The sequence below is a fragment of the Nanorana parkeri genome, unplaced genomic scaffold, assembly GCF_000935625.1.
Source record: "Nanorana parkeri isolate BGI_ZX_2015 unplaced genomic scaffold, ASM93562v1 scaffold1700, whole genome shotgun sequence".
In the NCBI taxonomy this organism is placed as follows: domain Eukaryota; kingdom Metazoa; phylum Chordata; class Amphibia; order Anura; family Dicroglossidae; genus Nanorana; species Nanorana parkeri.
Window position 1 is genome coordinate 46829 of NW_017307968.1, and position 14577 is coordinate 61405.

Sequence of the window (14577 nt, forward strand, 5' to 3'; positions counted from 1 at the left end):
TATATATATATATATATATATAATATATGTGTGTGTTGCCATTTGTTCTAAATAGTGTTCCAAAGCACACATAGAGTATGTCCCAATGCACCTGCCCTTTAGCACACCACCTAATCAAAGACACAGTGTGTAATGTGATGCACTGCACTGCCCAGAAAAACTGCATGTGCTCTTTTTGTGCATTGAGGCTCATTTAGGGCCAATTCAAAGTGAATAGGTGTTTTTAACCCAACGCCTATTCAGACAGCCTTAGGTGCAGTGGCTGTCTAAATACTATATCCAGCAATGCAGATTCCTCCATCTATTTATATCTTCTCATTCAGTCCTCGGGCTGAACAAGAAAAATTAAGGTGTGTATATGGCCAGCATAAAGCTGGCCATACAAGTAAAGGTTCAATGGGCTGAACGAGAGAAATCACACGGTTCCCCCATTCACACCAAACAGTGTGCATGGAGGAATCTCTCCTTCCAGGAATTGTATTCTGACAGCTGGCGTCTTTTTTTGCCTTGATTTTTCAGTTGAAGATTGGCGACCCAGTTGGTATCAGCAGGGCCACCCATGGCTTCAATTTTAGGCGATTCGCAGATATTTGGCAGAAATTTGAGCTTTGTTTGGCCAGCTTTGTGCCCAATTTACTAAGCTATAATACATTTAATCTTCTCCATACGGATTGTTATTTTCAGCCACATGGCTGGGAATTTTAGATCTCACTGGCTCACACTGCTTAAACAGCAGTCCCTTTGGAAAAATACCAATAGATATAGGCTAGTAAACAGAGCCTTCTATCTATTCTGACGTAGAAGTCCACTTTCCTTAACACTTGTTCCCATTGGTATCCATAGGGACTATAACAATGTGCAGATTGTTGTCTATAGAGTGACTCTTCTCACTTGTGTGTTTTGGCAGTAGTGTCTGTACATTGTGTTTACCATTGATTCTCTCTATCAATGTCTCTGCTTATCTCTCTTCCTGTGGAATTCTAAGCTACATATTACAATAAGGCCAGATTACCGGGGTGCCAAGTGAGCTGAAATGTAGTGAAAATGTGAATAGGATAATATAAGAAAATAGAAACATCTTCTGCATGTGATGGGATAACTGAACACAACTTTACTTCACTCTAATTCACATAGTAGTCAATAAGACACATTGCATATGGTTTCGTACGAAGGGGAGGCGTACCCAATCACTACAAATCATGAACTGGCTCGGTGTTATTAGGGTCACTGATGACTACCCTGATCATAATGAGTTTTAGACACAGGTATATACACAATTATGATCCTAGCTTGGGTTTCAGCACACTCTGCCATGAAGACTTACCTCTGAAGCTTTGCCCTTAGTGTGAAAACACAAAGTAAGAGTCCCATGTCCCGGTTGCAGCAGATGGGTGCATTGGGTGAATTGTCCATGTCCCCCGTGCTGAGCCTGTGAACAAACACGCACCCCATTCCCCATAACCACCACATGGGTGACCACTGTGGAAATTGATTAGGCATGATCAGTGTCAGGGAGCAGGAATTGCCTCCCAGCAGTTGGCCCGTGGTGATAGTATATGTGCTACGTATGCAGAATACACTGAGAGGAAGCCTCAAGCTTGCTCTGTTGGAGGATATTCACTGTTATGTATGTCAGCACCATTTATTCTGTATTACGAAGAATGTGCATTACCTGAGAGAGCTAGGGTTGCCACCTGTCCAGGATTCACCCGAACAGTCCGGGTTTTCAATGCTGTGTCTGGGTTTCATGGCAGCTTAAACCCGGACACAAGATGTCAGGCAGACAGGGGGCAACCAAAATTAAGAAAGGGGCTACTGGCCCCCCACTGAAAATGGTCTCAACTGTGATATTTAAACATGAACGGGTGGCGCTCAGGGCCGGATTTCCCACAAGGCCAACCAAGGCCCGGCCTTGGGGCAGCAGGGAGTAGAAGGGCAGCAGGGCTGTGAAATTCCTATCTCCTGATGCCCGGGCGGGTAGTTTTTTTTTCTACATTTAGCCCTGCTTTGGGCAAGCAGAGCTAAATGTACCGCGGGGAAGCCACCGCTTGTTTTTTACAAGCGATCTTGGCGACATTGTATGCGGCCTGTAAGTCTACCATTCTCCATGGGGATGGGGGGGTTGGCGAGTAGGGGGGCGCATTGAGGAACCTGGCCTTGGGGCAGCAGAGACAGTAAATCCGGCCCAGGTGGCGCTATTTACATATAAATAAGCCGCGGCTCATTCCCCCCCCAAAAAATTTCCATGAGTCGCAAGATTGTTCGGGTTTCGCTGAAAGAAAAGGTGGCAACCCTAGAGAGAGCACTGTGAGAGCTGCACCACACCAGGGTGACAAGTTGCTACATGTTTCATGAGTACAGTGAAGCTGCAAATGACCACAGAAAGAAATATGAGATGTTTTCCCAGAGAAAGTGAAAGGAGAGCAACATGTTAGAGGAGAGTGTAGAAAGAGTTGAATATAACCAGAGAGAGAGAGTGCTAGAAATACGGTATGCTAACTTGTAAAAGTACTATATGAGCCCCCCGACGAAGTCTTGGAAAGACGTAACTCACGTACGGCAGAGCCTAGGAACGACGTGTGTGTGAGCACAGACGCATCGGAGCTTGCTATGAGGAGTCTCCCTGCATGGTGGCTGTTGCTGTGAAATATATTGAGATTACTGCCTTATTCTTGTTTTTATGTGAGTATATTTTTTAATAAATGACTTTTAGCCATATCTATAGAGTGCACTATGGTGTGTATTCTATCCCTTGCATGAGCACTTCGAACACGGAAGACAACATCCAAGCAACATTTCGTAGTCAGAGGTGCAATCCCCGGTGGCCGGAGGGCAAAAGGGATCCGCTATTGCTAGACCTTTTCAGGAGGAAAGTGAGCAGTGAGCAGTTTTCTTAAAGAGTGGAATCACGAGGAGAGGTGGAGGGCTTCTAGAACAGTTTGGTGGAATCAGGAATCGTGAAGGAGTGGTGGAAACCGCTTATTGACGTGCTTCATGGAAGGTTATTCACAAAAGAGCCGCAGAATCCAGCCGTAGCTTCGGCTGATCCTTCGGCTCACTACGGCCACCCCGATATACCCAGAGAGAGAGAGTGCTAGAAGTACTGTATGTTACCAGAAAGAGTGTAGCTGAATATAACCAGAGAGAGAGTGCTAGAAGTACTGTATGTTACCAGGAATATTGAAGCTGAATATAACCAGTGAGAGAGTGCTAGAAGTACTGTATGTTACCAGGAATATTGAAGCTGAATATAACCAGTGAGAGAGTGCTAGAAGTACTGTATGTTACCAGGAATATTGAAGCTGAATATAACCAGAGAGAGAGTGCTAGAAGCACTGTATGTTATCAGAAAGATTGAAGCTGAATATAACCAGAGAGAGTGCTAGAAGTACTGTATGTTACCAGAAAGAGTGTATGAATTGTAAATGTTACCAGAGAGAGTGCTATGATAGCTCTACAAATTTGAGAGAACGCAATGAGTGGCATATTACCGGAGAGAGTGCAATGAGAGTGAGAATACAGTAAGTGGCATATTACCAGAGAGAGAGCGCAATGAGAGTGTCATGATGCCAGAGAATACAGTAAGTGGCATATTAGCAGAGAGAGCAATGAGAGTGTCATGTTCCCAGAGAGAATGCAGTAAGTGGCATACTAGCAGAGAGAGAGAGAGAGAGCAACGAGAGTGCCATGATCCCAGAGAGAATGCAGTAAGTGGCATATTACCAGAGAGAGTGGAGTGAGTAGTATTCTACCAGAGAGAGTGCTACTAGAGTAGATGGTGCCAGAGAAAGCACAATGGGTGTGCCATGGTACCAGATTGAGTGCAATGAGAGAGTAATGGTACCAAAGTGAGTGCAGTAAGTGGCATAATACCAGAGAGAGTGCAACGAGAGTGGATGGTACCAGAGAAAAAACAATGACTTTGCTATGGTACCATGAGTGCAATGAGAGAGTCATGGTACCAAAATGAGTGCAGCAAGTGGCAGAATACCAGAGAGAGTGCAATGAGAGTGCCATGGTACCAGAGAGAAAGCAGTGAGTGTCATATTACCAAAGAGATTACAATTTGAGTTCCGTAGTACCTGAAAGAGTGCAGTCTATGTGAATGGAGCAGTAGAAAGTACTGTTGCCAGGCCACCTGCCACTTTGCCATGAAAAGTAGGGAAGGTCACATATTGAATTTACTCCTGACAAATAAACCATGGGATGAGTCAATGGAAAAGCTGCATGTAACTCTTCTTTAACTTCTGTAACTAAGTGGCACTGCTGTAGTGGACCATGACTAAGTCATTCTACTATGTTAGTGATATGACCCTCCTCCCTTAACCTAAAAAGGCCACCTAAGGCAAGGAGTTGAGCTCATGCCATGGTATGATAGGCCTTCTCCCCTACCTGTTATTGGTTTTAGCTGAGTTTATAGCTAAATTTTCAAACTTCTCCTCCTTTGAAATACAGGCAGTCCCCGAGTTACATACATCCGACTTACATACGACTCCTACTTACAAACGGAGGCTATTACTGTACAGCAGGGGTAGTTGTAATGCTACTGCGCTCCTGTCGACGAGGAGTGCCCACCTTTTTGCATCTGGTTTGTAGTACTGTACGTACATTACACCTGCAGACGAGGGGTGCCCGCCTCTTCTTCCGGGTCACTGTGAGGTTTTTACTGCTGTCTGTATCCTCATTAGAAAGCTTTAATCTCACTTCCTGTCCTTGAGACAACAGGAAGTGAACGGAAATCTACCCCTAGGAAGGGAAATTCACTCCTGTAAGAGTGATCATGGGAAAAAGGTGTCTCCACTGAAGCTTTATCAACAATACTTGTTTCCACGACAACCCAAAATTTTCAAAATCCAATTGTCACAGGGACAGAAAGTGAAATCTTCTGAACGGGCACACACAGCAAAACAAATTTTACAGGGGGGAAACCGTTCCCTATGCTATCCAAACACAAAATGGTTTTTTTTTGGCTTGAGTTACACTTATAAAATGTACCTGTTCCAACTTACATACAAATTCAACTTAAGAACAAACCTACAGTCCCTATCTTGTTCGTAACCCAGGGACTGCGTGTACTATTGCACCCTGGTCATCCCACTGGATTCTTATGGTCATGCTTTGGTCCACCAGGCACCCTGGTCATTGTGTAGAATTATTCTCTTTCAGACCCACTGGATTCTTATGGTCATACTTTGGCCCACCAGGCACCCTGGTCATTGTGTAGAATTATTCTCTGTCAGACCCACTGGATTCTTATGCTCATACTTTGGTCTTCCAGGCACCCTGGTCATTGTGTAGGATTATTCTCTGTCAGACCCACTAGATTCTTATGGTCACACTTTGGTCCACCAGGCACCCTGGTCAATGTGTAGATTTATTCTCTGTCAGACCCACTAGATTCTTATGGTCCTACTTTGGTCCACCAGGCACCCTGGTCATTGTGTAGATTTATTCTCTGTCAGACCCACTGGATTCTTTATGGTCATACTTTGGTCCACCAGGCATTGTACCAAAAACAATAGAAATTGTAGGAGATCAGGTCCCCAATCTTTAACTACAGGGAACGTGTATTGGGAAAATAGGGAATTTCCATTGTGAGTGAAAATCTCCTTTACATTTACACAGAGAGAATAGTTTGCTCTCTGGAGAGCCTGCATGGATTCCTGCCTGGAAGTTCAGCAGTTAATTATTTCTCGCTATCTCCTTCTGCGTCACTCTGCCTCCCATCTTCCGCTGCTTCTCTCTACTCCTCTGCATGCTGTTTACCAAGCAAACCATCATATATCTGTCAGGGTGAAGCCTACCAGCCTGCCATCCTCACCCTGCTTCCTCTCACTTGTCCGCTGAGGTGGTGACCTCCGAAAACTGCTGCAGTCAAGGTCATTTGTGATACTGATATATATTTGCATGCAAATAAGTCAATTTATCGCAATACACATCGTCAGCCTCATTTAAGAAGCAAAGAGCAGTAACCCATAGCAACCAACAATTATTGTCCTTCAAGGTTTGCAGTAATGAAGGGTAATATCAGATTGGTTTCTGTAAGTTACTGCAGTCATATGCTTTAACAGATACTTTGTTTTCAAGCCTGAGGTGTCTTAATTTATATGTGTGTTGTATGTAGTGTAGAGGAGGTGATGGTTGTAATCGCTAGTGGTGCCTTTAGTTGTGTGCAGTGTAGCAATACATCAGGGTATGCATCTCTATATACGTAGTGACAGGTTATGCAAAGCAAAATACGTGCAATTTCTGACACATGCATTGCTGCTAATGCAATGACATACACATTTCAGAGCTCATACAGCCAACATATATCTCTTTGGTAAATGAGTGTAATGTACATGGGTGCTGGTCAGCATACAGCAAATCTCATCCACAAGAAGGCAGCTCCTTGCAGATGAGATGCACTGCTACTGTTAACAGTGCCTACCAACAAATCGGTAATTTAAACAGGTAGAATGTGTTGTTTTACATAATACATGAAAAATAAGTAAAAAAATTAAGGTCTAATAGTCCGTGACTGGAGGTGCAACAAAATGAAAATTTCGAAACCGAAATTTTTAAAAATGTCAGGCAGAAACCGAAAATGTTTTTTATTTTAACTTTTTCACATTTTTAAAATATTTAATTTTTATTTATTTGTATAATCTTTTACTTTTTTTATATTTATTCATTTTTTAATTAAATACTTTTATTTTTTACTTCACTTTTAGGGGAAATTATTGGGGGTCCAAACAGACCCCTGATATTTCCCTTTTAAAATAAAAAAAGAAATTGAGTCCTCAATCTCTTTTTCTGCAGCACCTGTTGTAAATGAATAGGAATCCTCTGAGTGTTCCTGTTCATTCATAAAATGAGAACATAGTATGTTTACTATATCCACAATCATGAATGAACAGGGGGAGGTGATGTAGATCACTTCCCATTCATTCATAATTGAGGATATAGTCCTCAATTATGTAAAAACATTGTTTGCACTCGTCTCCTTCCTGACTTACTGTCACAGCAGTGGAGCTCAGCCTGCTGTGACAGCACGGCCTGTCTCCGCCCACACATCGCTCTGCATTATGCCAAAAGTGCAATTTTCGGCCAATATGTTTCGCCGGCCGATATATCGGTGCATCCCTATCTGTAACCTCTTGCAGCACACTCCTAGCAGCTGGGCTGTTAAGCCAGTTCCCACATATGGGGCCTACAGTACAGTTTTGCTGGAATGGTGGACTCCACCTCACGGGTTCACTACTACTCGGATTCCACGCTTCTTCCGCCCTAGGTCTGTTTGGACTCTCACTCTAATACTACATTTGAGAGGCCTCTACTTTTCCAATGGTTCCAGGTTCAGTCCATAGGAGATCCCAGGTTCAGTCCATAGGAGATCCCATCTAATACCTGTGGCCCATATGAATAAGGGCCCAGATGGCATTCGTGTGCACCTGGGAGAACCTTCACGGGCCACCGACGAACCCTCCATCACTAAACCACCACTCATTCCCGACCCCAGCCAGCTTCTATTTCACACTCCCCTGGTATAGGCTGTGCCATTATGTCTCTAAGAGAACTTGCAACCAGTCCAACATATTCAACGGCAGCATTACTCATAACACCTGGCTGCCGATAGGTTGTTACACATGTTGGTCTTCACCAAACACGGCAACGGGCCCTTGCCACAACTTTCTAAGGTGAGATAGAAGGACCCCTTCCAGCATAATGTATTTAAGCAATGGATACACCCCTACCAAGCCGCCAGGTATGCAGACCATTAGGAATTTATATGCCAGAAATGATTGGTTAAACCTAAAATTGATTTTAATTCACCTTTTTCTTTTTACTGGCTTTTTAAATAAAAAACAAAATAATGAAGAGATAAGATTGAGGTTTTAGTGCAGAATGACGCATTTGGTAGTTAAATAGAAGCTTTCCATGGATATCTGTACATCAGACCAAAAAGAGGGACCACTGAGGAGTAAAGAGGAGCAGAGGGATTTGGTTCCAAATGAGGGACAGTTGGGAGGTATCAATACTGCATGACATGTCTGAACATCATGGCAGGCTTACCTTGCATCCTCCAGCTATAACGAGTACACAGTTGCTACCACCACTCCGTCAATGCCGCTGCCTTCTTCTGTTCTTTTTCCAGTCCGGCATCTTCGTTAAGTGTCCCTGCCGCAATTCAGCCTTGGCCACTTTGACGTTTTGTGTGTTCACATATTCTCCAAAATGAATAACACAATCCAGAGGACCTGAGAATTAAAGGTGCCATCAGAATCAATGGATATAAGATGCTATTATATATTATTAGCACAAGCTGAACATTTGGATTTGCATAGAATGACTGTGTAGGGAATTTGCGTGTGCCTGACTTGCTCAGAGCTTAAAAATTCTTCTTCTGCAGGTTGGCAATCTGTGCTGCAAGTGTTAACTACAAGAGGACATCAGGGAAATAAGGTGACTGATGAATATGTTGTCTCCAGGGAGATGCCATATTTTGCCTCGAGCACCGGGGAAGAAATGAAATATGTTTCTCTATACACTGTGATGCCAATTAGTGCATGCGGATTCTGAGTCTACTGTCAGTGCAAGCTGTGCATTGGTTCCTAGTGAGCAGCCTGAATATTTGGGAGACCATAGAATGGCTTCCTACACAGTGTATGGTGACAGGTGCCCTTAAAAGAATTATCTTCAGCATTTGACATGGAAATCCTTCTCTCAGCAAGTAAATGTGACAAGTAGGCTTGGAGGCTGAAGGCCTCTTCACCTGGCTGAAGACATTCTCCCCACTTACAGTACATATAACAGCTAATTGTCAAGCACTGGGATTATCACATGGGAGTAAGGGCAGGAAGCCAAATGCTCCCCATACCTTAAAGTGCGGGGTATTTGTCTTGGAATAGGTTCGGCTGGTGGGATTGCCATTACAGCGAACCTGTTTATGGTGACAGGCGCCCTTAAAGGTATTATCTTTATCCTTTGACATTGTTAGAATACACATTACTGTGTTTGTAGCAACAAGTTCTGCAGTGTACATTTTCGGTCACTAGATGGCAGTGTTTAGAAGTTCTGTTATACATTATCTATGGTATATACTCTGTTGTATTGAATAAGGTAGATAATAAAGCTGTGGCTTCCTTCCTGTTTTTTCAAGCCATGTGCAGCATTCACATCTGACTGTGTGCTTGTGTTTCTCTGTGAGGCTGTGCAAGAAGTTCCAACAGACATGGAAAATCCCTACACTCGGCAAGTGATTGTGACCAGTAGTCTTGCAGCTGTCTTCCCTCCCCCATGGATGCCAAACATGACAGTGTTGGGTGCCTGAGTGGTCAATCGCCAAGCACCAGCACTGTCATTTTGGAGGCAGGGGGGAGAGTCGCATGCTTCCTATAAAAAAAAAAAAAAACCCACTTAACCCATAGTTCTCCTTTAAAGTTCACCTAGCACATTACCACCTGATTGTACAATTTCGTTTTAGATTTGACAACAATTATGTAATACAACGGCCTTCCTGATGGAATGGATGCACATTGAACAGATTGATTTAGGTAGGGCCTCACATTACACAGTTTTGGTCAAAGCGTTTCTTACTCTATCCAAAACAAAATGTAAAGATTTAGATTAGATGTACGGTATACTCAAAAACATGACGGCTACTTTTGGGGGTGCATAAGGCTTTATGAACTCGGGTACAGGAATGAATGGAATGGGGAAGTTGGCAGTAGGGGGTTTTCACTAAAGCTGGCCATACACCGGTCATCTTGCACCACGTAGCCCCGTTGGGTCCCTCCCAGAAGAAGCCTGTCTGAAAAATCTCGGTGAATCAGCTGCAGTTCACTCACCGCTGACAGCAGCCCACCCACCGCTTTAAGTGTTCAATAGACCAGTGAAAGGTTGTTTTCCCCTCTTATTTGGCCCCCCGTAGTGCTAATCTAGAAAAAGAGTTGATTGCAAGCTTTGCTGAACATAAGTTGTAAAAAATAAAAATAAAAAAAGATCTCTGAAATCTCTATTTTTCTCTTTCCAGGCAGAAGTTCCCATCAGCCCACATCCTACAGAAATGGCAGGTAAGACCCCAGTTCTCTGCACTTCCTGTCTCTGACTAGCCATCTGTGCCAGTTTGAGTTGTTGGCAGCCTTCTTGTGCCACTGATGCCACAATATATTGTGCAAGCGCAGTACGGGAAGGGAAGAGGAGTGACCTTATATTAGAAGGTGATCATTCATGCAGATGGCGTATCATCTCCCTATAGAATGTTCTATATAAGCTAATTCCACCCCTCGTACCATGGTCCATGTTACACCCATATTAAGGGTATAACATGGCGCCATTCTGCAGCCCCCCACTTACCAGAATCGCAGGGTGCTTCTGCCTGCAGACTCCTGTGTATTTGTGAATTCCGTGTGTGGCTCCACAATCACAGTTGCGTCATTCATTCACGGATCCATTCAACTGTGAATGAAAGAACAACAAGTTCTGCCTGTCACTGCGGCGGAGGGAGTTCTCAATGGAGTACAATGGTGACATTGCCGCACTTGTAATCCATCGATAGCTTCCTCCAGCTTCATAACCCAGGTCTGTACTTCAGGGATGGCAGATAGCAGGGGAATCAGCAGATAGCAGAGGAGCTAATTATTCCCCTGCTATCTGCTGTGTTGTTTTTTGTTTTTTTTAAAATTCGGATTCTGACAGCGGCCGCCGGCAGAATTAACCCCTTCATGACTGACCTAGTTTTCAGTTTCTGTTCGTAAATGACTGACACACTTTTTAAATTTTTGCTGTGTGATTCTTCCACGGCAGTAATATATTTTCTTTCTAAATGTACCCGCACATATTATATATTGTTTTTTAGAGGACAGATAGGGCTATATAATTATATCAAACATGTGTACCTAACCCCTCACTTAGTTCGAATAAAATATTTTTAAAAATGAGGAAAAAACGTAAAGAAAACACCTTTTTCACAAGTTTTGATGATTATTATTTTTTCCAATTATAGTTTAAAAAAATTTATTTTTATATATGATTTTTATTTTACACTTTTTTTTTCACTTTGTAAAAAAAAAACTTTTTTTTTTGCCAGTTTATATCAAGCAATCACTATGACTGCTTGATAAATTAACTTTTTAAATTTTGGGTTATTATTAGGCTTCTCAGTAAGGGGGCGGGTCTTGTGACTCACCTCCTCTCCCGGCCGCGTCCCTAGTAACAGGCGGCGGGAGAGGAGAAGTGTGTGTCACATGCCCCGCCCCCCGCAGTGCACACCGTCTGGCTGGGATGCTGGCTGTAAGGCTTGGCAGGTGAGTCCGAATGAGGAGCGTTATGAGGAGTCCAGTGCGTTACTAAGCCCACATGTGCCTATATACATGCTATACATAGCATCAAGGTAAAAAATGATATATGCCGTGTTATCTTCATTTTAAATGTCAAAAGGGTTTTGTGGCTCCCGGTGTTTTCTTTTCTGTGGGAAACTGGTCAAAATGGCTCTTTGAGTGTTTTTAAAGTGACATTAAACCCTCAGATTTTTTAACATAAACCAATACTGTAATGTGCGCCTTACTGTAATCCATGGTTGTTTCCCTTCTCTTTGCTGCTCTTCCTTTTAAATCTGTATCTGTTCTCATGCTCTGCAGAACTTCTGTTTTGCAGCAGACTGCCTTGTCTCAGGAATGGATACACGGTGTCTGTGTATAGATTTGTATAGGCTTGTAACCTGAGCCAGCACTACAGGAAGAGGCCCTGAGCTGAAAAGGGAAGTTCTCCCCAAGCATGAGAAGACATGAGGATTTAAAAGGAAGAGCAGCAAAGAGAAGGGAAACTACCATGGATTACAGTAAGGCACACATTACAGTATTGGTTTATGTTAAAAAATCTGAGGGTTTAATGTCACTTTAAGGTTGCTGACCCCTGCCCTAGAGACTGAATCAGATCTCACTAAAGGTTTCTGATGGTGCCTAGATGATCAGAAGTGATACATTTCAGGCAAAGAGATACATTGTAACATTGTGCCTGAAATGTATCACACAGCTTCATAAACATTGGGCCAGTCTATGGAGCTGTCAAAACAAAAAGCAGACAGGTGACTCACTCTGCTACCTCTCTGCTATCTTCAGCTGTCAAATACCGTAGCGGAGCGCTATTTAGCGCTCCCGTATTTGTATGTAACGGCTTCATTCTGTCATTAATGAAAGAAAGAAGCTTTTACAAATGTTTAACTATTTCATTAATGAATGCCTCAATACTGAGGCATTCATTAATGACTGGTTACGGCTGAGAATCAGTGGTTACCGGCATTACAGAGCCCTAAAAAACTCATCACGCACAGTGTACGTGGCCAGTCATATAGGCACCTCGTGGCGGGACGTACAGTGTACGTCTCCCGTCATGAAATGGTTAAAACTAAAATCAATCAACAAATAGCAGGGGAATGAATAATAATGAATAGCTAGGCTGTTATTGGCCATTTCAAATTGTATTCGCCGATAGCAGGCTGGCTATTGTACCTGCTCATTGCTGCTGTCAATCAGCAGAGGTGGACCTGAAGGAGAACTTGTATGGAGAGCCCTAGAAGTCATTCACAAGGGCCTGTTTATACCTACGGTCTGCATGCCAGGAGGGACAGGTGCTGCGTGTATTTGCATGTACCTCTCTATAGGAGGACACGGCTACACACTGACCTGAACCGGCACATATGTACAGGCTCAGGTGCCGACACTTGGATGCACACTGTCTGTGCCCATTCACACGGATGCGCACATCCATATAGCATGCATGCCTGTGCAGAGACCTGACCCCAGGAGGGACAGGTGCTGCTTGTAATTGCGTGCAGCCGCCTTTACCTCCTTATGGTAGGATGCGGCTGCACGCAGTTACACGCAGACCCCAACCCACACATATATGCAGGTCTGGGTGCCCGCACTTGGGCGCACACTCTGTGTCCCAGTGTGGGCACCCAGACCCCACACTAATGTACAGGTTCTGGTCTGTGTGTTACTGCGTGCAGCCTGAAGCTGGTCTCTGGATGGGCTTGTACGCTGTATGGATATGCACGGCCGTATAAATGGGCTCTAAAGCTGACCACAAACTTTGCAATCTGATTGTACAGTAAAATGTTCTTTTAAATGTACCATGTAGTGCAGCGTACCCTGAGGTGTAAATGAGGGCTTAGTGCAGGGGTCCGGCCCTCCAGCTGTTGCGGAACTACAAATCCCATGAGGCATTGCAAGACTCTTGCGGCCATGACTCCCAGAGACGGATGCATCATGGGATTTGTTGTGTCACCACTGCTTGCCCACCTTGACTTAGGCCTCATTAACACTAGAAAAGGCCGGCACATACAGCTCTGTGCTGCGTGCACGGCCATATCGGGCAGCTACCAGGAAGGACAGGTGCTGCGTGTGATTAGTACGCAGCCCCTGTCCTTCTCTATGGGAATAAACGGCCGTACACCGCCCTACGCTCACCCGCCCTGCACGTCCGTGCGGGTGTCCGTACTCATACACTGACAGTCGGGACACCCGCACCCGTACGGACCTGCACTTGAGGTGCAGGGCGGGTGAGCGTAGGGCGGTGTACGGCCACGTATTCCCATAGAGAAGGACGGGGGCTGCTAACTAGTCACACGCAGCATCCGGTCCTTGCCGGGAGCTGCCCGATACGGCCGTGCACGCAGCGCGGAGCTGTATGTGCCGGCCGTTTCTAGTGTGAATGAGGCCTTAGCGTATGTATGGACGCTGCAACGCTGCCATACTTCATACGCTCAGATATGTGATTAGTGGAGCTGTGAAGGATGTGATTTACAAAATAAAAAGACACAAACTTAACCAAAACTATGTGACAGAGTCCCAATGAGGCCTAACGTTTGCTGTGCGCCTCATCTTCCACTCACCCAGTATTATATATTGGGCCTTGTGAGCGTCAGGTCTGACTTACTGTAAATACCTGCAGAGGCCAAGAAAAGGATTGCAGTGTTCAGTCAGAAAACCCATCATTTGTCGTCTTCATGTTACACCCAAAAAGCGGCTATTTCAGTCAGAACGCCGGTCTGTGAACCAGAGGGAAATGTTAATAGCAACGTCTTCTTCCAAGTAGAGACCACAACACTATTTATAGCTGTCTAAGTATAGGTTTCAGGAACATGTGTTGATGGAGATAAAAAGACATGACTGGAAGCGTCTGGAAGAAGAAGCCCGTAGCAACCAGTGCGCTGCCCATAGCAACCGTATTCTCAGCTTCATGTTTCTAGGCCCGACTGCAAAATTACCAGGAAAAGACAAAGGCTTTTGGAAGAACCAGGCCTCAGTCAGAATCAGAAGCGGCTGAAGTGACTTTGAGCCGTATTTCTGAAAAATATCTGAAAAGAAAGTGTGTTGTCCTTAGCAACCAGAACCTTGCACTAAACTGACTTCTTATGGTTGCTAAAGGCAGCGTGGACACCGCTTGGGAGGTTATGTCTATGTGCTTTGGTGCTGATGTGTGACAGAGATGGGGCCAGCCAGAAATTGACCTCAGGGATTTATAAAATTAATATTTATAATTATTTACTAACTATTAGACCTGCTAGGGCAGGTCAAACAGGAGAATTCCCCA

General features: G+C 44.2%; 2 protein-coding genes across 3 annotated transcripts in view; both read left to right on the forward strand.

Moving 5' to 3' along the window:
• LOC108799339 (adenylate kinase isoenzyme 5-like) overlaps positions 1-8154 on the forward strand; it is a gene marked incomplete at its 5' end in the record, with an annotated part of 52605 nt that extends 44451 nt beyond the window's left edge. The window contains one exon of the mRNA XM_018571194.1: positions 8050-8154. Coding sequence (XP_018426696.1) covers positions 8050-8154 — 105 coding nt within the window. The remainder of the gene's footprint in view (positions 1-8049) is intronic.
• The window catches only part of AK1 (adenylate kinase 1), a 53383-nt gene that overhangs the window by 21356 nt on the left and 17450 nt on the right, over positions 1-14577 (forward strand). Inside the window, exons 1-2 of one of the 2 annotated variants that reach the window (XM_018571204.1) lie at positions 5717-5879; positions 10016-10055. In XM_018571204.1, the coding sequence (XP_018426706.1) occupies positions 10049-10055 (7 nt within the window). In that variant the 5' untranslated portion in view covers positions 5717-5879; positions 10016-10048. Of the gene's footprint in view, positions 1-5716; positions 5880-10015; positions 10056-14577 lie in introns of those variants that run through there. The other variant, XM_018571203.1, reaches the window with a different exon arrangement.